This window comes from Xenopus laevis, chromosome 2L (assembly GCF_017654675.1).
Source record: "Xenopus laevis strain J_2021 chromosome 2L, Xenopus_laevis_v10.1, whole genome shotgun sequence".
NCBI lineage: Eukaryota > Metazoa > Chordata > Amphibia > Anura > Pipidae > Xenopus > Xenopus laevis.
This window is the reverse complement of record NC_054373.1, coordinates 5,813,502-5,841,279: the sequence shown is the minus strand read 5'-3', so window position 1 is coordinate 5,841,279 and position 27,778 is coordinate 5,813,502. Positions and strand designations below refer to the sequence as shown.

Genomic DNA, 27,778 nt, shown 5'->3' with positions numbered 1-27,778 from the left:
CGGGTCCCCCAGCAGCGCGTCACGTGATCCCTGGAAGCTCAGCTGTTGATTGGGTCTATGATATCCCCGCCCCCGAGGAGCTGCGTGTGGCCCTGGTCTGGCCGGAGACACGTGTGTTTGGACCCCCGACAGCTGCCACTGTCCATGGAACGATTGTTATTGTAGGGCCCCCAAGAGCTTTCATTGCCCCCCCAGTCACTGGGGCCCCTCACCCTGTATCTTATAAAGCACCTGGATCTATTGGAGCCTCTGCGTGTTCTTTACATATTTGGCCCCAGCAATTCGCACAACCCCACGTGGATGTCGTTTTCTGGCTCCGGAGATGCTGCGGGATTTGCGCGGATAGTCGCGGGACTCGGCGTTACTCGGGTCAGACGCGGAAGTGTCCGGATTAAAGGGGAAGTTCCAGCGAGTCTCACACCCTGAGTATCAGCGGCTTCTCTTGTCGGATTATAAACGGGGCCCGGCTGTGCTGAAGATTCCCAGTGACATTTACTCCTGGACTTTCCCTGTACTGGAAATTTTACTTCTCACCTGCCCCCCCCCCAGCATGTGTCCGACAGGAATGTGGATCTTCCTGGGAGTAATTTACTACCTGCAACAAGGTAAGAGTATGATATGTGTATGTACATCCCTGTTTATTGTGAGTAACTGGGGTCATGTGTGAGTCGTGATTCAAAGGAGGGACTGGGACATTCAGGTGGCAAGTAAGTAACTGTGGAGCACTGGTATATTCATGTGAGTACTGAGTAGTAAACTGGGGGACACTACTACATATATGCAAGTAGTGAGTAACTGGGTGTACTACTGGTACATATATTTGAGTAGTGAGTTACTGGTGGTACTACTGGTACATATATGTAAGTAGTGAGTAACTGGTGGGTACTACTGGTAATATATCTAAGTAGTGAGTAACTGGTGGGTATTACTGGAACATATATGTGAGTAGTGAGTAACTGGTGGGTACTACTGGTACATATATGTGAGTAGTGAATAACTGGTGGGTACTACTGGTACATATATGTGAGTAGTGAGTAACTGGTGGTACTACTGGTACATATATGTGAGTAGTGAATAACTGGTGGGTACTACTGGTACCTATATGTGAGTAGTGAATAACTGGTGGGTACTACTGGTACCTATATGTGAGTACTGAGTAACTGGGGGTACTACTGGTACATATATGTGAGTAGTGAGTAACTGGTGGGTACTACTGGTACATATATGTGAGTACTGAGTAACTGGGGGTACTACTGGTACATATATGTGAGTAGTGAGTACCTGGTGGTACTACTGGTACATATATGTGAGTAGTGAGTAACTGTTGGTACTACTGGTACATATATGTGAGTAGTGAGTAACTGGTGGTACTACTGGTACATATATGTGAGTAGTGAGTAACTGGGGACCGTTGGACAATCATTTATACAGGTATATCACACATAGAGCCACTGGCACATTCACATGAGTAATGAGTCTCTCACTTCTCTCTTTCTCTGTCTCTATTCTCTCTCCCTCTGTGACTGTGTCCCGCACAGACTGTCTCTCTCTCACTTCATCATTTATATTTTCTCTTGAAATCTCTCTCTTTTCTCTTCTCACTCTAATGCCTCACTCTCTTCCCCTCTGTCTCTTGGAACTTTCTCTCAGTCCCTCTCTCTATATCACTGCACTCACTCCCATTCCCACTCACTCTCTCCTTCTCTCTCCTTCTCTCTCTTTCTCTCTTATTTGCTCCCTCGTTAGATACAGTGACAGGGAAAGTTGAAATAAAGTGAATATTTCCGTATTACAGTTGGACAGAGATGATGCTGCCGTCATTCTATAGTTCCGTTGTTCTGTCCTGGACTTTGGTGCTGTTGGCATTTACCACATTCCCCCCCCTGTACCAAAGCTACTAAAAGAAGCAGAACATCTCTGCCTGCAGGATCCCCGGTGATTGTTGCCGGCCATATTGTAACTTAGTAAGGAGAAGTGACGTCACAATGCGGGAGCATGTTAGTAACACTGGGTCACATGTCACACAGATTGCAAGTTCCTAAGTACAGGCAGAAAGTGAGTGACTACTGGGGACAGTGACCAGAAACGAGAGTAAACCTCTAGGACCCAACCCTTAAAGCGCTAGTAACATAAAAACAGGGATATTCTTGTGATACATTGTATCGACCTGCCTCTCCAGTAACTGCAAATAAAATATTTATTGTCTCGTTCCGTATAAGAAAAGGATCTCATCCTGGGGGTGCGTGGGGAGCCTCGAATGACCCCCGACCTCTGCTTGTCGGTATTTAAGTACATAAGCGTTGTGCTCCCCGTAGCTTATCTATTATCCATGATACAAAGTGGGCTCTACGGGGCTCAGCATTGCTGCAAAGTATCTGGTTCCTATGAATTATATCAGAGCTGCGAGTATCAGTACACCTTGTATTAATTCTCATATAGGAAGCCCTTTATTCGGGGCCGGTACTTGAGCTGAGGTTTGATCTTTAGGGGCGACTCTAGTAAATATTTGCTCTGCTTGCTGACACTGTGGGAAGCGACTCAGTACAACACTCTCTCAGTCTGATCAAAGCTAAACTCTCCCATTACTCTGCCCTTTTATTATTATTATTATTATTATTATTATTATTATTATTATTATTATTATTGTTCAGGGGCGTAACTACAGAGGAAGCAGGGGGGAGGGGCAGGAGGTATTGGGGCCCCATAAGTCTCTAATTAATAAGCAATTTTTCGGTAAAACAGAGCGATGTCTCGATATGTTGAGGCCCTAAAAATGTATTTGCTGCGGGGCCCAGTAACATCTAGTTACACCACTGTTATTATTATTGTTATTATTATTATTATAGCGATTCAGAGAATTATTCTGCACTACGGAAACTAGAAAGCACCCGAAATGTTCCGAATCATAAAGCTGAACTAGGACTGGATAAATCCTGGCGACTGCTGGGAATTTCGGCACATACTGGGCACTTCACAGTGGGGCTGAATCCATAAACCTCATGGGATATTTTTCGGCAGCAGAATGGTGTGTATATACATAATAATCTATACCTTCACACTGTACTGTGAAACACTATGGCAGCTCCCACATGTATGTATAAATATATTCCTTCTGTATATATCTCATACAGGGAGGGTAGCGCTTCGTCAGCAAAGAGTATTCCAATAGGGATATGGCTGGGGCACTTCAGCTTCCCTGATTGGCCGTTTAATTCCTGGTTTATTGATGACATGGGAGATGCTGTGTTTACATATTTACTCCTGGGCCTTCACTAATTGGGGAAGTGATTTAGGAACATACTTACTCCTGATTTATGTTGTTATAGACCATTTCAAGCGGTGACACCTGCACAATAACGGCTCAATGGAGCTTTGCTCAGTACAAAAGAGCTGACCTGATGTTGTGGCTATTGGCTAAGGAGGCCAGACCTGCCTATAATCTGTTATATAATATATTCTGTTTGCCCAGAGCAGGTGTATGGTTGCCATTGTAACCCATCTCTCTCCAAAGCTAATTCTCAATAACTGTGGGCCCATCCCAGGCCGGCCGCTTCAACTGGAATCTAAAACCCTTCCAAAGCAAAGGAGCTTACTTTATACTCTATATAGAGCTGCTGTTCACTCGGGAGTATACAGCAGCTACACAAAGCAACATTGCTTAAAGGGATCTTGTCATTGGAAAACATGTTTTTTTCAAAATGCATCAGTTAATAGTGCTACTGAAATCCATTTCTCAAAAGAGCAAACAGATTTTTTTATATTCAATTTTGAAATCTGACATGGGGCTAGACATTTTGTCAATTTCCCAGCTGCCCCTGGTCATGTGACTTGTGCCTGCACTTTAGGAGAGAAATGCTTTCTGGCAGGCTGCTTTTTTTCCTTCTCAATGTAACTGAATGTGTCTCAGTTGGACATGGGATTTTACTATTGAGTGTTGTTCTTAGATCTACCAGGCAGCTGTTATCTTGTGTTAGGGAGCTGTTATTTGGTTACCTTCCCATTGTTCTTTTGTTTGGCTGCTTGGGGGAAAAAGGGAGTGGGTGATATCACTCCAACTTGCAGTACAGCAGTAAAGAGTGACTGAAGTTTATCAGAGCACAAGTCACATGATTTGGGGCAGCTGGGAAATTGACAATATGTCTAGCCACATGTCAGATTTCAAAACTGAATATAAAAAAATCTGTTTTCTCTTTTGAGAAATGGATTTCAGTGCAGAATTCTGCTGGAGCAGCACTATTAACTGATTCATTTTGAAAACAATTTTTTTTCCCATGACAGTATCCCTTTAAAGTCGCTATAACACCGGAATAGGGTTAACTTGTTACAGGTTTTCACTCACTGCAGACACCAGTTATTAATATTCCCTACTTCAGGTTGTATCCAATCAGATGCTTTCTTGTATTATTCTAACTGCTGTGGGCCATTATAAAGTAGCTGCTGATTGGTTGCTGTGTTTCATTAGACTGGTGGAGGTTTTGCCGTGTTATTTGATCCTCCACTTTCTGTTTTAGTTTCTGTCTAACCACATGCCCCATGGCACATCTTATGGTACAACCAGGGTTGGACTGGGCCTGTTATACACTGGGAATAAACCTGATGGGCCCTGGTCCTCACACGTGATCCCAGACTGGCTCAGCCCAAACTTCCTCCCTTTGCCGCTGCTTCCGACCTCCCTACCTGGCCCCCGGTGTGGCTGCATGAATAAAAAGGTATGCGGGGGACTGGAGGGGGGTTGCGGCTCAGGCAGGGGTGATAGAGAGGGCTTTGCTGAAGGAGGGGGGGTGTTGGGGGCCCTGAGGCAGCAGCCTTGGTGGGTCCTGGGCCCCCCAATCCAACACTGCATGATCCCTGCCGGCCCTCCACCGTCGCTCCCAGCTTCCCCCAGTCTGACCCTGGGATCATGTTTGAGGGTTTATTCCCGGGGGCCTGCTGGCCCAGTCTGACCCTGGATGTAGCATAAGGTGTGCCATTGGTTAGCAGTAGTCATGTGCGGGTAGGCCCGATACCCGGGGGACTCACGTGTTTACTCACAGGTCGGGCGTGTTCGGGCCGACCCCGCACCTCCATTTGCAGGTGGCAGAAGGGTCCAGGTTGAACTCTTCTTCCTGCTCTCCCCACCCACCACCCAGAACTGCCGGCTTTCGACTTCCAGTTAATTTTTTAAACATCACTTGTTAGCAGCCCTCACACACCCCCAGTTCTACCCTGGGCACAACCTATGGTACATCCTTTTGTCACAGTGTAAATCCCACCCTATAACTCACTGTATACCCCACCCTATAACTCACTGTATATCCCACCCTATAACTCAATGTATATCCCACCCTATAACTCACTGTATACCCCACCCTATAACTCACTGTATATCCCACCCTATAACTCACTGTATATCCCACCCTATAACTCACTGTATATCCCACCCTATAACTCACTGTACATCCCACCCTATAACTCACTGTATATCCCACCCTATAACTCACTGTATATCCCACCCTATAACTCACTGTATATCCACCCTATAACTCACTGTATATCCCACCCTATAACTCACTGTATATCCCACCCTATAACTCACTGTATATACCACCCTATAACTCACTGTATATACCACCCTATAACTCACTGTATATCCCACCCTATAACTCACTGTACATCCCACCCTATAACTCACTGTATATCCCACCCTATAACTCACTGTATACCCCACCCTATAACTCACTGTATATCCCACCCTATAACTCACTGTATATCCCACCCTATAACTCACTGTACATCCCACCCTATAACTCACTGTATATCCCACCCTATAACTCACTGTACATCCCACCCTATAACTCACTGTATATCCCACCCTATAACTCACTGTATACCCCACCCTATAACTCCCTGCATATCCCACCCTATAACTCACTGTATATCCCACGCTATAACTCACTGTATACCCCACCCTAAAACTCCCTGCATATCCCACCCTATAACTCACTGTATATCCCACCTTATAACTCACTGTATATCCCACCCTATAACTCACTGTATACCCCACCCTATAACTCACTGTATATCCCACCCTATAACTCACTGTATATCCCACCCTATAACTCACTGTATATCCCACCTTATAACTCACTGTATATCCCACCCTATAACTCACTGTATACCCCACCCTATAAGTCACTGTACATCCCACCCTATGTCACACTATTGATCCCGATTCACAAGGGGGTGTAGCAGGAACTCCTGCATTACCCCATCAATATGCTGCGCATAGAAGAATCTCCATTATACCTGCCTATAGATTATAATTTTTTTAGACTGTTGGAAAACCGGGTCAATGACATGTGCTCCAGGGGTTCGATTATTCCACATGGAGGTGTCACATGATATAAACACAGGGGGGCCCAGGAGCTATAGGGACCCCATGAGGCCCTGATTCAAATACAATGTCAATAAATATTTTTAAAACTGGTCAATCTGTAGACATTTTGGGGCCCTGAAGAATAATTTGCTGTTGGGCCCAGTAATATCTAGTTACCCCTGTATAAACAAATCAGTGAAGGTAAAATGCACACAATGGGGTCCTGTTGTGCTGCACGAGTTCCATAAAATTCCTTACTCTTCTTGCCCCTCCTGCTGTTCTGTATATGGAGCCGAGGAGCCTGGCAGGAGAATGTAAATAATGCAGGTTTGTTACAATATCCAGAGAGTCAGTAAAACTCCAGCCTGATACGTTTGTGCAGGAATAGCGCCCGGGGGCACAGTTTGCAGCGCAGCCCATTTCATATTCATGAGTTGAGCAGCGGATATAAATGCATTGCTTTATGGCTCCGTCATAATGGAATAAAAGAAGCAATAACAGTCCTCTGCCAGGCACAGCCCCAATCCCTGCCTTTCATTGCCCCTGATTTCCATCTGAATTCACGCGAGTCTCTTTCTGAACTTTATTTATCTGTCCCAGTGTATTTGTATGTGGGGATGGGGCTGCCATGCTGCTTCCCTTTGCTGTAATACAATGAATGCAGAAAGTGATTATGAAGGATATGGGGTCACCAGATATTGGCAGGTCTTTAGCCTGGGAAAATTGGGGGTATAAGAGCCAGAGTAGCCCCCATAGTGATCCTAAGCAAGATCTGCTGCTGAAGGGAGAATGTTTTTATTGTATATTTTATTAGAATATGCAAGAGCCACAATTGCCTGTAGAATTTATATAGTGATTTAAGTACCCCCGCTTGTAAAATATAAGGATATTATAAGTAGGGATGCACCAAATCCAGGATTCGGTTTAGGATTCGCCCCGGATTCGGCCTTTTTCAGCAGGATTCAGATTCAGCCGAATCCTTTTGTCTGGCCAAACTGAATTGGAATCCTAATTTGCATATGTAAATTAGGGGCAGAGAGGGAAATCACATTTTTGTGACACAAAACAAGGAAGTGAAAAAATATGTTCACATGTTTTCCTTTCCCGCCCCTTATTTGCACATGGATTGTTAGTCGGCAGAATCTTTCACAAAGGGTTTGGGGATTCGGCCGAATCCCAAATAGTGGATTTGATGCATCCCTAATTATAAGTTACTGAGCAGTTCTGTGACCATATAAAAACACAAGGCCTATTCAGGAGAGGCCTGAATAGAAAGATGAGTAATTAAAAGTAGCAGTATCAATTAGGGATGCACCAAATCCAGGATTCGGTCTTTTTCAGCAGGATTTGCATATGCAGGGGGTTCGATATTAGGCCGAATCTTTTTGCGAAGGATTCGGGGTTCAGCCAAATCCAAAATAGTGGGTTCGGTGCATCCCTACTATCAATAAATGTGTAACACTTGGTTTTAGATGGGGTCATCTAAAAAAAAAAAAAAGAGTCAGAAGAAGAAGAAGGCAAATAATTCAGAAATTATAAAATAAAGGCCAATTGAAACGTTGCTTAGAATTAGCCATTCTATAACCAAAAGTTAAGTTAAAGGTGAACCACCCCTTTAAATTCACTTTTAGTATGATGTACAATTTGCAATTGGTCTCCTTTTTTTTATTATTTGCAGCTTTTCTATCTTTCTTTCAGCAGCTCTCCTGTTTGCAATTTCAGCAGCTATCTGGTTGCTAGGGTCCAATGAAACCAGGCAATGCTTTAAAAGAGCGATGGAAATATGAGAAGTAGAGGGCCTATGTAGAAAGATGAGTAATAAAAAGAAGCAATAACAATAAATGTGAAGCCTTACAGAGCTTTTGTTGTTTAGATGGGGTCAGTGACCCCTATTTGGAAGCTGGAAAGAGTCTGAAGAAGAAGGCAAATAATTAAAAAACTCTAAAAAACAAAAAATGAAGGCCAATTGAAAAGTTGCTTAGAATAGGTCATTCTATTACATACTAAAAGTTAACCTGAAGGCGAAGCACCCCTTTAATTAAAAGTTTGCCCGAATTAAATTGCCCATTAATCTCCCTGCATGAGATAAAGGCTTGATTAATAATGTAAAGTTGCCTTGGCAACAGTGTTTCTCATTGGAGAATCTTTCTGCATTTATAATTATGTTTGGGGTGCCTTTTTTGGCAAGTGTAGGGAAGGTTTATTTCCCCTTTAATGAGCCAGTTCAAAGGGATACATTGTATCAGCCACAACTTGTAGTCTCCTTAGATCACTGCAGGGAACTGCCGACCATTGAGCTTGATCCCATTGGAAATAATGAGTCGTGGCCTGGGGTCTACACCCCAGTTTTTTTATTAAACACTAGAGAGAACCCGTGTTGATATCATTTAGGGAAAATTCGGATAATATGACAAGGTGCCGAGACACTTAAGTCTAATTCCTCCCAGTGGTTACATGAAAGCGGCCACTTAATAGACAGCCTTGCTTCCCTGATCTCGGCTGAGATTTCCCTTTGTATTATGAGATGATTAAACTGTTCTATTCGTTTTGCCATTTATTTCCGTATTCCCTTAATAATATGCGTTGTGTACACGACCCACCAGGCAGATCGTTTCTATGGCAATAGTCTAAAGAATGAATGGCGTTCCCTGATTAATGCGCAGCCCGGCGCAAAGGCTTTTGCGATATGAAGGCTGCACGAAATGCGTTGTCTGGGTCTGTCAGAGACAAAGATGTTGTGTAAACAGTCGGCTTCATGTATTTCTACTAACAATCTGAATTTTACTGCCTGTGTTGCATTGTGATTAGTAAGACTCGAAGACTGATTCATTGTGCTTGGGGGCCCAGTCTGAAGTCCAGTTAGGGGGAGATTTTGGGTGAGTGCTTATTTGTACCCTGGGTACCCCTGGAACTATAGCAGGGTGACACCCCAATGTTTCTATATATCTGTAACCTTGTTATGAGCTAAGGGGGCCCAGTCTGAAGTCCAGTTAGGGGGAGATTTGGGGTGAGTGATTATTTGTACCCTGGGTACCCCTGGAACTATAGCAGGGTGACACCCCAATGTTTCTATATATCTGTAACCTTGTTATGAGCTAAGGGGGCCCAGTCTGAAGGTCAGTTAGGGGGAGATTTGGGGTGAGTGATTATTTGTACCCTGGGTACCCCTGGAACTATAGCAGGGTGACACCCCAATGTTTCTATATATCTGTAACCTTGTTATGAGCTAAGGGGGCCAGTCTGAAGGTCAGTTAGGGGGAGATTTGGGGTGAGTGCTTATTTGTACCCTGGGTACCCTGGAACTATAGCAGGGTGACTGTTACCCCCAATGTTTCTATATATCTGTAACCTTGTTATGAGCTAAGGGGGCCCAGTCTGAAGGTCAGTTAGGGGGAGATTTGGGGTTAGTGATTATTTGTGCCCTGGGTACCCCTGGAACTATAGCAGGGTGACTGTTACCCCAATGTTTCTATATATCTGTAACCTTGTTATGAGCAAAGGGGGCCCAGTCTAAAGGGCATTTAGGGGGAGATTTGGGGTGAGTGATTATTTGTGACCTGGGTACCCCTGGAACTATAGCAGGGTGACACCCCGATGTTTCTATATATCGGTAACCTTGTTATGAGCTAAGGGGGCCCATTCTGAAGGCCAGTTAGGGGGAGAATTGGGGTAAGTGATTATTTGTGCCCTGGGTACCCCTGGAACTATAGCAGGGTGACACCCCGATGTTTCTATATATCGGTAACCTTGTTATGAGCTAAGGGGGCCCATTCTGAAGGCCAGTTAGGGGGAGAATTGGGGTAAGTGCTTATTTGTGCCCTGGGTACCCCTGGACCTATACCAGGATGACACCCCAATGTTTCTATATATCTGTAACCTTGTTATGAGCTAAGGGGGCCCATTCTGAAGGCCAGTTAGGGGGAGATTTGGGGTGAGTGCTTATTTGTACCCTGGGTACCCCTGGAACTATAGCAGGGTGACACCCCAATGTTTCTATATATCTGTAACCTTGTTATGAGCTAAGGGGGCCCAGTCTGAAGGTCAGTTAGGGGAGATTTGGGGTGAGTGCTTATTTGTACCCTGGGTACCCCTGGAACTATAGCAGGGTGGACTGTTACCCCAATGTGTCTATATATCTGTAACCTTGTTATGAGCTAAGGGGCCCAGTCTGAAGGTCAGTTAGGGGGAGATTGGGGTGAGTGTTTATTTGTACCCTGGGTACCCCTGGAACTATAGCAGGGTGACACCCCAATGTTTCTATATATCTGTAACCTTGTTATAAGCTAAGGCGGCCCATTTTGAAGGCCAGTTGGGGGAGAATTGGGGTACTTATGTGTTGCCCAAAGTCTCAATGTATCATACAAATACTGTATATCTTATTCGGCTGTTTGTGCACTTGTTGCCCCACATATTACGCCTTGAGGTGCACTCTTAGAATAGGGCAAAAAAAGTTGAGCTTTACTCTGCCTTAGAATGAATTCAGGTATGTGTGTCAATCAGAAGTGCAAATTAGTGAGTGCCGGGGGCCACAAGGTGCTGGGGGGTTCTGCGCTTGCTGCCTGCCTTGTTCTCCATAGCGCTCTAGGACTGGCACCCCAGGCAATGGTAGATGAGCCCTATATTCTCAAACTTTATCTGATAATAATGTATCTTTGGAAAGTTCTGTTCTGTCCCCATTTCTGCCTCTCCAACAAGGCGGTTCTGGATTTTTTCGGAAGAGCTTCTAATCTGTGCTCATTAGCAGTAAGCTATTATTTTGCCTCAGAACAAGTTTATTAGATTTCCGGTAATAAGCAGCCTTGCCTCTCTCCGCCGCTGCGACCTTTATATTTCACAGCGTGGCGGGTTCTGGCATTGTTGCATTGTCAGGTATTTCTTAAAAGGATTTTTTTCCCCCTCATCTTTACTAAATTTGGCTCCTTTCCAGATATAAAGCAGCTGCACGATTCAGCCTGCACCGTCCATTTACTATATAATCATGGGACATCTGTATTAGGAGCCGGGTAATGCCTCAAGAATCGTTCTGATACATTTCCTTTCTGTTTCTAAATAAGAGGAGACATGGGAGCCGTTCCTTCTGGACATTTTATGTTCAGGTAAATTCATTTTATAGGCAAATCTATAAGGCTTTCTTCACCCAATTTATTACCCTTCCTTAGTTAATCCACAAAGCAGAACATTGTCTGCTTCTACTCGTATGAAGAACCTCTTGAGTATTATTATCTAGTAGCCAAGTAAATCCACTGTCCTTTGCCACATTACTTTTCTGTTGTTGGTCAAATAAATTCTTCCTGTTTGACCAAGTCAACCTATTGGATTCATTGCTCTGTTGGCCAAAGTCATCTTTTTGCTGTTGACCCTGTCATCTTTATAGAGTTGGCATAAAGTTGGTTACTGTTCGACTGTTGATCAAGTCAACTTCTCCTTGTTGACCAAGAAACTCTGATTTGTTGAGCAAGTCAACATTTCATGGTTCAACAAATCCAATTGTACTCTGGGATGAGACATACATGGCATTGGAGATGCTCTCCGTCAGATAGAACTCAGCAAAAGTGACCTATTGTAATTTTACTGTTCTGTTGTTGACTAAGTCAACATTTCATGGTGGACCAAAACCCTCTTTAATACTGTAGTTGACCAAGTTACTGTTTCATTTGAACCAAGTAAACTTTTCCTGCTTGACCAAGTCAATCAATCAAATCGGCTATCTGTGGTTGAACGTGTCAGCCAAGGCATCGGCGATCTGATAAGGTCTTAGAGTTTATCAAATGCAACCAAGCAATATTGTTGGGAGGCAATTCTTTGTAAGTGTAGGGAAACCACATTGTGAGAGTTTTAGATCGTTCCTCCCTGATAAAGACAATCATTAAGTAAAAGTGAATTTTGTAATTGTGCTGTTCTGTTGTCGACTTAGTTAGCTTTCAATGTTGAATAAAGTCATTCTATAATACAAGTAAGTGTTTAATGATGGACCAACTCCAGCTAAAATACTGTACTTGGTCAAGTTACTGCTATAAACCAAATAAACTTCTTCTGGTTGACACAGTTACCCTGAATGTTGAGCAAGTCAACACTTCTAATGGTTGGACTTAAAGTGCTTAAAGGAGGCAAACATGGTCTTGGAGATGCCCTCTATTTGTTGTTCAGTTACAGCCCAGATGAATTGTCGAGGGGCAATTCTACAAAAGTTATTGAGCAACCATAGTGGGGGACCCTAGGATTGTCCAACCCTGTTTTAGCTAATCATAAAGTAAAAGTGACATTTTGTAATTATGCTGTTCTATTAACGAATTCAAATTTCAAGAGTCAACCCGAGAAATTCTATAATAGGTGACCAAATCAAAATTCCATGCTGGACCAAGCTGACCAAGTTACTGCTCTATTGTTCTGATGGATCAAATCGGCTTGATTGCTGAGCAAGTCAACTTTCCATGGTTGAACATTTCCCCAAAACTCAGGATGTGCTTGAATGAAGCATGCATGGTCTTGGAGATGCCAAGGTGACTAACTAATGAAAAACAACTCTCCATGGTGGGCCAAGACAGATAAAATACTGTCAATTTGAGCAAGCCAACCTTCTCTTTCTTCTTAATATAAAGTAATCAGGGAAGGGTTGTTATTGGCTGGCATCCATCTGTCATTCAAATACATATCCAGGAGAAGGATTGATAGGGCTGCTAAGAGGTGCCGTTCCACATTGTCTAGGGGCAGCTCATTGACCAACCCTGACTTAGACACAAATAATCTTTCTATAAGTAAAATACCCAGTGATTGGCACCGTGTTGAGTTCCAGTACCTTGTCCTTCGGTTGAACTGCTTCCCCCACTGTGATAATAATGGATGAAATAAAGCGTAAAATAACGTGACCCACCAGAGTATTCATTAATTAGGTAACGAGAGGCCTCATTAACACACTGCTTTCTGCTACAGCCGTTGCACTCACTGCCGATCTATATGTTCCTTAAGGCAAGAGACGTCACCTCCATGTGATTGTTAGTTGGACTTTAATTCCATATATCCATAACTATGATACCGGCTGTGTGGGTGTATGGGGTGCACTGTGCTAACTGTACTCTCATTCTGATATGCTTTATGGCTATACAGGTATAGGATCCCTTATCCGGAAACCCGATATCCAGAAAGCTCCGAATTACGGAATGGCTGTCTCCCGTAGACTCCATTTTATCCAAATAATCCAAACTTTTAAAAATGATTTCCTTTTTCTCTGTAATAATAAAACAGTAGCTTGTACTTCATCCCAAATAAGTTAAAATTAATCCTTATTGGAGGCAAAACCAGCCTATTGGGTTTATTTAATGTTTAAATGAGTTTCTAGTAGACTTAAGGCATGAAGACCCAAATTACAGAAAGATCCGTTATCCGGAAAACCCCAGGTCCCGAGCATTCTGGATAACAGGTCCCATACCTGTATTCTACTATTACTACTATAGTCTTACAAGACACAATAAGCAATAAGATAGAGAAGACAGAGCAACCATATTATCAGCAGTATTGAATGCAGCAACTATTCATTATCCCACGTGAGATTCTGCAGAATATTTCATAACGGTGCCTATAAATTAAGGAAATTAGTTTTTGTTCTCTTTTTTTTTTTTTGGTGTAAAATTTATCTTTTACATCGGCAACAACATGAGTTTTTTTTTTGTGATTTATTACACCCTTCGGAATCAGATACACCGTGCCTCTCTCTATTTTATAATGAAGGGGAGGATATGAAAAAGATGGGGAGATAGGGAAGCCAAAACGAATACATTTTAAGGAAGGCGTTTCTTGGAAAAGGGAATGAGTGGAAAGTAGAGGAAAAGGGCCTTCAGTTATACTAAGGAGAAATGTATGGAATTACTGTCGTTTGTATGAAAAAAACATTTATTTGTGATAATCTTTTATATTGATTTAAATCATTATGATTGCTTAACAATTAGCGTGATTGTCAGTGTCTTTTAAGTATAAATAAAGATATATTCAGCAATAATTATATTAATTATACTTATCTGTTAGAATTCACCATGTTTTCCATGGTCGTATAAGGGCACAAGGCTGCAGGCTGAGTTATACAGGGAACTCTGAGTATCACTCATGTATTATAAGGGATAATGTACCCCCTACTGTAAATGATAAGGATATTAGAAGTCACTGAGGGGTTGTTCTGTGACCATATAAAGACACAAAGGCTGCAGGATTGAGTTATACAGGGAACTCTGAGTTATCACTCATGTATTATAAGGGATAATGTACCCCCTACTGTAAATGATAAGGATATTAGAAGTCACTGAGGGGTTGTTCTGTGACCATATAAAGGCACAAGGCTGCAGGCTGAGTTATACCGGGAACTTCTGAGTATCACTCATGTATTGATAAGGGATAATGTACCCCCTACTGTAAATGATAAGGATATTAGAAGTCACTGAGGGGTTTGTTTCTGTGACCATATAAAAGACACAAGGCTGCAGGCTGAGTTATACAGGGAACTCTGAGTATCACTCATGTATTATAAGGGATAATGTACCCCCTACTGTAAATGATAAGGATATTAGAGGTCACTGAGGGGTTCTGTGATCATATAAAGGCACAAGGCTGCAGACTGGGCTAGTTCAGTTTCATATGGAATTATGGGAGCTCAGAGGTCAATGAGAAATCATACAATAAGGCATGAAGCCAACAATGCAATTATGAAATGTTGTGTAATATAAATATTATGACTTGTTCCCTCCCCATTTTGTGATGATAAATGATGAGCTCATCCTTAATAATTTCATTAACAATTCCACACTGTCAAGTGAATAATGTCTCTTGTTTATTATTATCACAATGATTTGTCTATTCCTTCAGTGGGAATGCCGGGAACACTGTGTGCGTGTCCAAAGGGTATGATGGGAGGATGGAAAATGTAATCTGGCTGTTGCTGATAGAGTAGAACTGTCCCACATATTTAACAGTATAACCCATTAACCAATGTATCCAATTGCTCTACTGTCTTCATCTCACCCACACATCTACTATCTGGATATACTGTTGCCAATCTTGCCCCACTGTTGCCATTTTCTTACCCTTCTGTCTTCATCTTACCCTAAGTATCTCCATCTTGTCCTAACATTGTTTCTCTTGCCCTACTGTCTCTATTTTACCCAAGTATCTGCATCTTGTTCTACTGTCTCCATCTTGATCTACCATTACCCGTTTTGCCCTACTGCTTCATCTTTACCTACTGTTGCCATCTTCTAGCCCTACTGACTCTATCTTACCCTATTATCTGCTTCTTGTCTTGCTGCTGTTCATCTTGCCTTCTTTCTCCATATACCTGCTATCCTTTACTGTTTTTTTAACTTAGATCTGCTGCTGGCCTCATTATGTGCTCCCTCCATCTTGTTCTACTGGTGCCACCTTGCCTTATTATCTACATCAGGGGTCCCCAATCTTTTTCACCCGTGAGCAACATTCAGATGTTGGAGAGCAACATGAGCATGAAAAATGTTTCTAGGGGCGCCAAATAAGTGCTGTGATTGGCTATTGGTAGCCCCTATGTGGACTGACAGCCTACAGGAGCTTCTGCTTGGCAGTACACCTGTTTTTTCTGCAACTAAAACTTTCCTTTAAGCCTGGAATTCAAAAATAGGCATGCGCTTTGAGGCCACATCCAAGGGGTTGGAGAGCAACATGTTGCCCATGGGCTACTGGTTGGGGATTACTGATCTACATATTGTTCTACTGCCACTATCTTGACCCACTGTCTTCATCTTTTCAGCTGTAACTTTCACTATCTTTCTCCACTGTCTACTTCTTGCTCTGCTGCCATGTTTTTGGCCTCATGTGTCCATCTTGACCTGCTGCATCCATCTCATTCTGCTGCTACTACCTTGCCCAACCGTCTACATCTTGTTCTACCGACTCCATTTGACCTGCTGTCTACTTTTTGTTCTGAGACAGCACTCAGTCTCCATCTTGTCCTGCTGTTTGATCTTGTTCTATTGTGTCTCTCTTTCGCCCAAGTGCCAATCGTGCCAAAACATCTACCTTGTAGCCATATAGAGCTTTATGTTAGAAGTGAACATTCTCATTGCATCTTTTCTGGAAGGAGCTTTAATGGCAAAGTGTCTGGACACAAACAGGCTTACGTTGGGGTGGGCCCCTAAAGCCTCTGGTGCCCGTATGCAGATCAATCAGATCTAAATGATCTTCATTTACACCTCTTCTGCCCTAGTGGAGCTTGCAATCTAGTCAAATAGGGTCACTTTCAGCAATGAATACATCCGTCTTTCTTCTAAAGCCGCATCAGCAGACTCTCCTATTAACGATATTTACTGCATTGGCATTCAATAAACATTTCTGAAAAGCAAGTCTGATATTGCAGCGTCGAGAAAAAGATGTATGTAATGCAGTTTGGCCAGATCAATCCTTCCAGCCTGCTCTTCTATAAAATGGTCATTCGTATAGTTTTGTCCAGGGGTTGTGCCAAAGCACTTAAGCTGCTCCCATAGACTTGTTGTGTTGCCTCTTCCCAGGCCATGAGCCTCTTATCTAACAACCTATTGACAATTACAGCACTTCTAGTGGGAGTGCGAGTGGTTTAGCTTCTTCTAGGAGTGGAAGGGCTTCTACTGTGGGCACAGGCATTCAGGTACCCTGATACAGAACCTTGCCATGGCTTTCATTAACATAATGGGCCCCCACTGGAATATTCATATAATGACTATTGATACATGTTTGCAACTGCTGGATTTAATTAGCTCACAGTAACTTCTTAGAAATACGCCATTGAGTTAAATTGGGTAAATCAGTTTAATTATATTCTGCACCCTGGGGCTGGAGTAGGGTGCTGCGGTGCAGGAGGAGAGAGCAAGCAGAGGTGGCTAGGAGACAGGCAGAGGGGCACTAATATAAATAGTGATTCCCACGCTCAGCTTTAGTGGATGTGCTCTGCTATGGTGCAGGTTTCATTGACTGCCTGGCAGGGCATCAATCACGTCACATAAGGTTACCAGATCATGTAAAAAATTGCAGACACTTCTAGGAAATCAGGGTTGCCTGGTGCACTGATTGCATTTCAAGGGCAAGCAAAGCCTCTACTTTAGCTCAGTGGTAACTGAACCAGCTGAAGCTACGTCGCATTAATTATAGTGAATCCCTGCAGCCTGCTTTTGTTTTCTGCAGTATGTTCTGAGGGTAGTGGAGATATCAGTGCCCACTTTAATGGTTGTAAGAAAACTGCTGCCGCACGGATCTAACATCGCCCATTGGAGTCTTATTTTCTGCTTCATCTTTCAATCCCCGATTTCTTCCTGGATTCGTGCATCCCAGCAGGGTGGTGATCCCTTCACGGGCTGGTGCGTAATCATGTTTCAGGGCACGGAAAGGGCAGAAGTTGGCATGGAGAATGCCAGGCAATCTCAGATGCGCATTGGGTTGCTATGACGATGTTAATAATAACTGAGGTAACGTGCAAAAAATAGCCTCTGTCCTGCAAAGCTCTGTGGGAGTCTTGAGTTGCTGAGATGTTGCAGGTGATTTTGTCTTTTTAGTTCTTGTATCTTCTGATAATAGAAAGAAGCCTCCGGTGTCAGAACCTCTGGGCACTGTTTGGGTGACGGGTGGACCTTGCCCAACACCAGCTCAAGCCAGGTGGAACTGTATATGTGAATCACGGAACAACAAACATTTTTATTAGGAGTAACTGCCCGGTGGCTTTTGCTTCTCCAAAGGACCAGTATTGAAGGAACCACCAATATCATCCTTTGTGTTTTACCCACATTGTCCTTTAGTGCCATCTTTCTGAGACAATCGGACAGCATAAAAATTAAGCCATCTGAGTGGGTCGCCAAGTCAGTTGGCAAGGGTAATGCCACAAGGGGCACCATTAGAGCACCTGATATCAAGGGCCCACCATTCCAAACATTCACAGTAGTAACCAGTGTTGGACTGGCCCACCAGGCTACCAACAAAACTCTAGGTGGGCCCAGGTATCAGTGGGCCTCTTGCTTCTAACCATTTGGCCTATTTCATGGCCATTCCCTATTTCTTTATGGGAACAAAGAGGCTTAATAATGGAAGGATAGAGTATAGTATGTAGAGAAAAGAGAAGGAGAATAGAGAGATTGAGAGAGGAGAGGAGGTATAATAGTTTGGAAAGTAGGCCCTCAGCCTAAGGTTTTCTGGTGGGCCCCTGGCATCCCAGTCCAAAACTGGAAGTAACTACTAAGTAACTACATAGGAAATATGGAGGCTTATGGCTTATGGTGGGTATAAGAACATGTTGCCCCATCGGGAACATCCCATGAGTTGTGGCCTTCCAGTCTGACCCTATATGGTTGCTTCATCTTCTCACAACATACTTTCAGAGGGTGCACCACCACTGATTACTGTGGCATTAATGTCTTTTGCCCAAATAACATGGCCAACTCATCAAAAAGGAACGTCCATGGGCACCTGTGCTTATACTTGTACCTGCAATATTCCCTTACTCCAAGGACACCACGTTCTTGCTTAGCCTGAGGTTGATAAATGACCTCAGTTGACGTCCTTGTGGTTATGACTACAAAGGGAAAATGCCCTGGAGCTGTACAAACACAATAACCCTCCCACTTTGGGAAATGGGATGACACAGCTCATGGTATTGAATTAATGCCATGTTTAAAGGGGTTCAGCAACATCCAGGAGTGTAGTAGATATGCCATTAGTTTTCAGTACTCCAAGTTCCCTCTCTCCAGCCTTAGGAACGGCTTCTCAATGCAGATAATCAGATGCTCGGAGACGTTCTGCATGCTCCATCTCTAGAGAGTTCCACACTACAGCTAATTAGAAGGTGGGATAAGGCTGGACCTATCTGCAGTTGGTGGATATACACAGTAGAACCTTGAGGGGGGGATGATCCAGCCTCATACTATATGCCGTATCCGAAGGCTTAAGCATCCCTCCCCCTTTCAGGACTGCGGGGAAGTTATTAGGGGAATGAGGGGTAATACATCAAACTCCAGAAGTCGGATTTTGGCAGTTTATTCCCACTGAGAGGCACGTTGGGCGTGCGCCAACTCATCACTACCTTGTGTGTATTTTCCCTTTTATTTTGCTTCCTCCGGCCCGGCTTTGTTTTCACTTTTTTTTTTCTCCCCAGTATATAAATAGTGACCAGAGACTGGGAATGCGGAGAAATTGGTGCCATTTTATTTCTAGGAAAAGCCCAGATGGTGCCGTAGGAATAGAGGGAACGGCGGCAATTGCTCGCGTTCCTGTTGGTGCTTTGCAGAGATTCCTTAATGAGAAACTAATGTCTTTATTCTAATTATCATCTGTCTCCCCTTGAATTTTATATTTCTGTGTAATATTGCCCCTTCTGATTGATCTGTTTGAATATTACAGTCAAATGGATGAGGCTTTTTATTTGTACTCACACTGCTTTGTACATTAATGGTAATATTACACAGGGTTCTATTTCTGAACGGTCCAAAGTCATAGGGGTGAATCACAAATACACAAGCACAGGTCGTGCCAAAATGGACACAGTTCATCTACTCCTGCACTTCCATGTGAAATGTTATTTATTTACACAAGTGCAACGTGCAATTTCGGGATGCAATTCTCTATGTTTTGTGCCCAGAATGCACCATTTTTTGACATAATCCCAGTACCATTGAGCCCACACGAGTAGGAGAGATCAGATTAATTGTGTCTGATGCACCAATACAAAAGTGAATGAATCAATTGCCTGTTCTGAATCATGTGTAAGTGTCGGTGTTGGCACAGGGGGGCCCTGGAGCTAGAGTAACCAACGATCGACTGGGCTGGCGGGACACCGGGAAAAAACTCGGTGGGCCAAGGCCCTCATGGTCCCCACCGACCCTGACCCACACCCTACTAGGAAACTCTGGTCTCTTCCCTTAAAGGAGAAGTAATAGCATTTTATACTTGGGGTGGTAAAAGTTAGGCACAACAAAGTGACTACTTTTTCTTACCTGACACCCCAGGGTTCTTCTAGCGACCAACATGGAGAGATCCTCTTTCTGCCTCTTCGGGTCTTCTCGCAGTTGCGCATGCGCAGTACATTCCTAGAGAATCGCTTCGGTTTTCTGCTGATCGGAGCACCAGCCCGGGGTGTCAGGTAAGTACAAATAGTCTCTTGGGGGTGCCTAACCTATGACACCTCAATTGTAAAATGCAATTCCTTCTTCTGTAAACTCCTCCTCATTGCTGGTGGGGGGAGGATTGCAACATTGGTTTGGCCTTTTGGAGAAGCTCATGATTGAAGTGGGGACCCCAGAGGTGGCAGCCCCAGTGGGCCCAGGACACCTCAGTCCGACCCTTGTGACACCTTCAAGCTGCCAGTCATTCCAGAGTTCCCACAGCGGCCTGCATCAATACCTGCAGAAAATTGCACCAAATGAACCGTATACAGTCACCATTTTGTCGCCATCATTTTCAGCTAGTTTGCATCTGATTCTGATGATTGTGGGGAAAAAACACTGCATCCGGGTAAAAACATGGTGAATTGTGTCCAACACTGTACTGTGCCAATTGCACTTGTTTAAAGGAGAAGGAAAGTCTTTTCATACTTGGAGGTGCCAAAAGTTATGTATCCCCAAATGATTTTTTTTATCAGTGTATTTACTTACAGCTCATACAAAATCCACCACAAAGATAGTGTTAGGAGCGGGGGACCCGGGTGCAGGCTGGAGTTATGCTACTGCTCGTTGGCACTCCCATCTCCGCCGGCGTCCTATCTAAGATGGTGGAGCCCACGTGGGTTGACAACGGCGTCACGAGGCTGGCGTGATGACGTCACAGGCCCGGCGCAAAATTCAAAATAAAGGGGCGCCAAGGACGCCGATTCGATGCCCGATTGTAGGATTTCCTGTTTGGTTCCTGGGTGCATCTATAATTCATGTTGATTGATTCCTGAACTTCCTGACCCTGCCTGAATTTGGATTTTGCTACACTTCTGCCTACTGAACCTTTGCCTGGAATTGACGACGATTACTCCTGATCCCTTCTAGTACCGCAAACTTGGACTTTAACCCCTAAGCTTCCTCCTTGGTCCTGACTACTCCCCACTGGGAGCTGATGGGCCCCCTGACTGTGAGCCTCCAACAGTCCAACGCTGGGTCTGAAGATGCGGCTGAAGGGGTGCACAATATGGGGGTTCCCTCAGTGCCAGATAATTTCTGCCTTCTAGTCAGGCTTGGTGGGTCAAAGCTACTCGTGGGTATGGACGGAATCCAATATATAAATTTTACCTTTAGGTTCTAATGCTTTGCTAAACCCTAAGTATCCACAACAGGTTCCCTACTCTTGGGATCTGCCCTCTCCAGACTCCCTATAGTGACAATTCCTACATAAGAGCTTCTGTACTCAGTTCCTTGCAGGTGGATCAAGGGCCCCACTTGTGGCACAAGAGCTCTCAGCCAATCATGGAGAAGCTTAGTACCACATGTTCTCTGTAACCAATGGGGTTAAAACTCCCACAGGGAAACATTGCAAATAAAGGGTTATCATTGCAGTCTCCCAACTGGCAGTTAAATCAGCCATTCATGTGCCAGGCTTTTTACTTTATGACTTTTTATTGCTACACACAAGGCTTGTTTGCCTGGGGCCTACACTCATATAACTAGGAGACACCTCAGGGGGGATGAAAAGTGGGGGAAGAAGAAGAAGAAGAAGAAGAAGAAGAGGAGGAGGATGAGGAACGGCTTGTAGGGTTGGTGCCATTAGGAGTCCCTAAAGAATAACTGCAATCAGAGGGTATGAGAGTCTGGGAGTAGGGTTGCCTCCATTTCTGTAAAAAAAATACCTGCCTTCCTATATGTTTATCCTTTTTTCAATATTTATAACATTGGGATCAACCATCATTTTTACCGGCCAGGCCTGTAAAATACTGGCCAGGTGGCAACCCTATCTGGGAGAGATTTGAGAGGCACACTCTTTGTATTGTTCTCGGACACCTTTGTGTAATTGCAGGAGAGTGTAGTGGTTTGGGGCAAAAGTGATTTAGTTTTTGTATTGGCAGCAGTCCTGTCCTGCTTTATGGCAGCTGAGATTCCAGCTATCTGTATAACAGAACATTCTGTCCCAGTGGCTGCACAGATCCTATCTGATCCCCATTGTAAGCAGCAGTCCTGTCCTGCTTTATGGCAGCTGAGATTCTAGCTATCTGTATAACAGAACATTCTGTCCCAGTGGCTGCACAGATCCTATCTGATCCCCATTGTAAGCAGCAGTCCTGTCCTGCTTTATGGCAGCTGAGATTCTAGCTATCTGTATAACAGAACATTCTGTCCCAGTGGCTGCACAGATCCTATCTGATCCCCATTGTAAGCAGCAGTCCTGTCCTGCTTTATGGCAGCTGAGATTCTAGCTATCTCTATAACAGAACATTCTGTCCCAGTGGCTGCACAGATCCTATCTGATCCCCATTGTAAGCAGCAGTCAAGTCCTGCTTTATGGCAGCTGAGATTCTAGCTATCTGTATAACAGAACATTCTGTCCCAGTGGCTGCACAGATCCTATCTGATCCCCATTGTAAGCAGCAGTCCTGTCCTGCTTTATGGCAGCTGAGATTCTAGCTATCTGTATAACAGAACATTCTATCCCAATGGCTGCACAGATCCTATCTGATCCCATTGTAAGCAGCAGTCCTGTCCTGCTTTATGGCAGCTGAGATTCTAGCTATCTGTATAAAAGAACATTCTGTCCCAGTGGCTGCACAGATTTTAACTGATTCCCATTGTAAGCAGCAGTCCTGTCCTGCTTTATGGCAGCTGAGATTCTAGCTATCTGTATAACAGAACATTCTGTCCCAGTGGCTGCACAGATCCTATCTGATCCCCATTGTAAGCAGCAGTCCTGTCCTGCTTTATGGCAGCTGAGATTCTAGCTATCTGTATAACAAAGCATTGAAAGTCTATAGGACTTTGTTCCTTTAATAAGAGGGAGTGACATAAGAAAGCTTAGCAAGGCAAAGTAAACAACTGCACATACTTGTTATATTTTGTAAAAAGCTGCCTGGTGCTAATAAGATGTGCATAACGAATGAAATGAAAATATTTGTAGAAGAGAATTTTTGGGTTGATATTATGCTACTAATTAGGAGGGAAGATGTTATGGCTGGAAGTGGAGCCTTGGGAGGGGAAGGCTGCTGAGCTCAGTGGAATGGGATTCAGGGTCCGGTTCCGTTGAAGAGTTGGGAGAAGGGGCGCTTGAGAAGACAGAATGTAAAGTGCAAGGCAGCAATATTTAGTGGCCGGCGGCGAGAGAAACAGCACAGAGATTAATCATGTTCAGAATTCAGACTCCGGATCCTCTCATCATGACTCTCTGCCAAAACCCAGAGAGACGGAGAGAAAGAGAAAATGAAAAGAGACGCTATCGCCCGTCTACACCCCACGAAAAGGGCTGCGCTGGGACACGTGAAGGGCAGCGGAACCTCCTTATTGCTTAATGGGACCATTTGAGTTTGGGAAGTTCTATTGGGCGGGGATTCATTCAGAAACTGGAAACTCTTACAGTAAAAGGAAAAGGATATGTATTTTAATGGTATGGGGGCTGTTCTGATTTACTCTTACTGTAAGTACTTTATGGTTTTAAAAAATATGTTAAAATATGTTAAATTAGACAAAGGGGACTGTTCCTGCTGAATTGTGCTTAGTACAGGGAATACCTATGCTGCCATAGTTTTATGGGATCTCTCTGTACAGACTATGAGCAAACTTAGGGGGCTGTTCCTGCTGAATTGTGCTTAGTACAGGGGAATACCTATGCTGCCATAGTTTTATGGGATCTCTCTGTACAGACTATGAGCAAACTTAGGGACTGTTCCTGCTGAATTGTGCTTAGTACAGAGGAATACCTATGCTGCCATAGTTTTATGGGATCTCTCTGTACAGACGATGAGCAAACTTAGGGACTGTTCCTGCTGAATTGTGCTTAGTACAGAGGAATACCTATGCTGCCATAGTTTTATGGGATCTCTCTGTACAGACTATGAGCAAACTTAGGGACTGTTCCTGCTGAATTGTGCTTAGTACAGGGAATACCTATGCTGCCATAGTTTTATGGGATCTCTCTGTACAGACTATGAGCAAACTTAGGGGCTGTTCCTGCTGAATTGTGCTTAGTACAGGGAATACCTATGCTGCCATAGTTTTATGGGATATCTCTGTACAGACTATAAGCAAATTTAGCGGACTGTTCCTCCTGAATTGTGCTTAGTACAGGGGGATACTGATTTAAGCCTGTAGCATTTGTTCATGTTGAGCTTTGGCTCCTTATGGTGCCCTCCACAAATGTAATTTGGGTGAATATGTGATGTCATAGTGAGGGGGTGCAGGAAGAAATCATAAGCTCATAATTTTAGTAGTTTAGAGCTGTTGTAAGTGTCAAACATACATCAGTCCTATATCTAAATACTAATAGAAACTGCCCTTTGCCCCTTTACATAAAACCCAACGTAAATATCACAGACCGTTCCCCAGGGAATCCGTGTGCCCCAAGTCGGCTCTTAGCAAAATGCCAGTCCTCGAGCTCCTGTCCAGGTTAATAAAGAAAACACAAATAATCTTTTTTCCATCTCTGTAAATATGTAATCTGGAAATGGGAAGGAGCATTGATTTATTTTTTTTTGGAAGTGAATTATAAAAAGCTTTTAAGGTTTTTGTACAAATTGATTGGCGTTACAGCTTAATGTTTCATTTTAATTAGAGCCAGACGCTAGGAGCCCAGGAGCGAGGGACTGAATTCTGATGGAGGGAGAGAGAGGAAAATCATAAACGCTCCGGGTATACGGGCACAAGGTCTTCATGTGGCAGTTTGGGAACTTCAGGGGGGGGGGTTAGAGTTACCCCAGAGACCTGCAGATATATCAGTAACTATAGAGGAAGCCGACCCCACAGTCAGTAACATAAATAGATATTACTGGGCCCCACAGCAAATTATTTTTTTCAGGCCTCCAAAATGTCTAGACATTGACTTGTTTACTTGAAATTTGAAATCAATACAATATATATAGGGCCTCATGCATACCTCCCAACTGTCCCGTTTTTAGTGGGACAGTCCCTCTTTTGACAGCTCAACCTGCAGTCCCCCAGATTTTCTCTGCACTGAACCGCCAGAAAAAGAAACAAAGTTTCTCACTTAATTGGCTTTTGGCCCAGAACAGCCACAGCTGCAGATAAGATACTTTTGTAACAATTGTAACAATATAAGATAACAGGTCCCTTGGGAGAAGTTAGACAGCTTAAAGGGCAATTCACCTTCATTAGCAAAACTGTAATAACTGAAAAAAAAACACAGAAATATGTTCAAACTTTCATAACCTGCCACATTTTGTAAAATGAACATGGTTATTAGGGGGTGTGGCCATAAAAATGGGCGTGGCCAAAAATTGCTGCGCTACATTGGACAAATTTTTTGTCCCTCTTTTTATTTCCAAAATGTTGGGAGGTATATGTCATGGGGGCCCTGTACCTCCTGGGCCAGGGAACAGGGAGCTCTATACAGGGTTGGATTTACATAGCGGGCGCCCCTAGGCCCACTGCCGTTCATCACCCGTGCCCCCCCTTTAATCATGCAAATTTTCATAATCGGGACCTGAGCAATGTGGATTGGGCACGGAAAATTTACAAAATTATTGTATCTTCTGCGCATCCCTAGTGTTTTTGAACCAATGTGGGTGTGGTTGGGAAGCATGCCACCCCCTAAAATCCTGCCGCCCTAGGCCCGGGCCTTGGTGGCCTCTCCACAAATCCGGGCCTGGCTCTATAGCTAATAAAAAAAGACCCCCGCCCCAGCTGCTCTCTTAGTTGTGGTGGGGAAGGGGGTGTAAATCGGCACGGGGTGGGGAGTGGGCGCAGGCAGGGCAGGAAGTGGGTGGGAGGGTTGAGAGGATGGGGATCGGAGTGCGATGGGCCCCTCTGAACATTTTCTTGCAGGGGGGCCCAGCTCACTCTATTTACGCCACTGATCTATATGTTAGCCAATCAGAGCCCAGGAATAGTCACAGCGCTAAACCAACTAATGGAATGGGAAGAGCCAACCTAGGCCAGACCCTAGGCAACCTGGGCAGTTGTGGCGCCGAATAGCTGTGCGTACCAATAAATACCCCACATATCCGGCAGAGTGAGGAACCCTAATACACTGAACTAGGGGATAAGAGGCAGAGAAGATAAGTGCCTGGCACCCCCCATCTTTACACCCTAAGCACAAACCTTCTCTGCCTCATCCCCTAGTTCTGGCCATGGAGCCAACTGATCACTGTAATAAGAAAACCAAGGAAGGGGGTCTGTGTGTCATTCTTAATTATTAGATCGAGAAGGATTACGCTGACCCCCATGGCACTAATCTAGTACAGGTATGGGATCCGTTATCCGGAAAGCTCTGAATTACAGAATGCCCGTCTCCCATAGACTCCATTTAATCCAAATTATTAAAAATCATTTCCCTTTTTCTGTGTAATAATAAAACAGTCGCTTGTACTTGATCCCAACTAAGATATAATTAATCCTTATTGGAGGCAAAACCAGCCTATTGGCTTTATTTAATGTTTACATGATTTTATAGTAGACTTAAGGTATGAAGATCCAAATTACGGAAAGATCCATTATCCAGAAACCCCAAGTGTCCCGAGCATTCTGGATAACAGGTCCCATACCTGGATATGGTGCTCCAGCTGCCCAGGAGAGTGTAGTTGATAGAAAGTGCAGGTTGGACAGGGCAGTACTGAGTGCAGCCAGTTATTAACTACACAACCCTTGTGTTACTTATGTTTGGACGTAATCGTTGGGCACCCATGTGTCCTCCCACCCCCAGCACCCTGGGCTCCAGCTGTTCCTCCTTCTCTCTGTGCCAACCCTGAGCTGAAAACATTGATCCGAGGCGCCCGGATTAGCCGTCCCTGGGCCAACACCGAGCAGCTGTGCTCATTTTGCATGAATTCTCCCGCGAACAGGTCAGAACATCTTCATCATCAGTTCTGGGAGCTGTGCACTTAGTATGGGAGACAGACGCTCCCTGTAACCCTTCAGCTGCTGAAAGCCATGTTTCGGGGGTGGGGCGACACAAAGCGCCTGTTTATTGTGCCCCATTGTTAATATAAAGTAGGAGTTCCCACTAGTGATGGGCGAATTTATTTGCCAGGCGCGAATTCACGGGGCATTTCCACGTCTCGTCGTGGGCGAATAAATTTGCAAAACTGCAGTGAAAATTCGGCCAAAAATTTCCAGCGAAATTTGCCAAAAGCGGACGTCAAAATCCATGCCGGTGACCATTCCGACGCCGGCGACAGTTTAATGCGCGCCCATTGACTTTAATGCAATTGGACAAAATAGGTGCGCATCAAATTGTTGTCGGCGTGAATTATGACGCCCGCGTTTCGTGAATTTCGCTGGAAATTTGTAAATTTTTTGGCGAAAGGGGACAAATTTG

The 27,778-nt window shown here is 44.0% G+C and overlaps 1 protein-coding gene across 1 annotated transcript in view; it reads left to right on the top strand.

The window, feature by feature from the left end:
• The first annotated feature begins 324 nt into the window (after nucleotides 1-324).
• LOC108707821 (immunoglobulin superfamily member 11) overlaps nucleotides 325-27,778 on the top strand; it is a 174,721-nt gene continuing 147,267 nt past the window's right edge. The window contains exon 1 of the mRNA XM_018245827.2: nucleotides 325-605. Within this exon, the coding sequence (XP_018101316.2) occupies nucleotides 551-605 (55 nt within the window). The 5' untranslated portion in view covers nucleotides 325-550. The remainder of the gene's footprint in view (nucleotides 606-27,778) is intronic.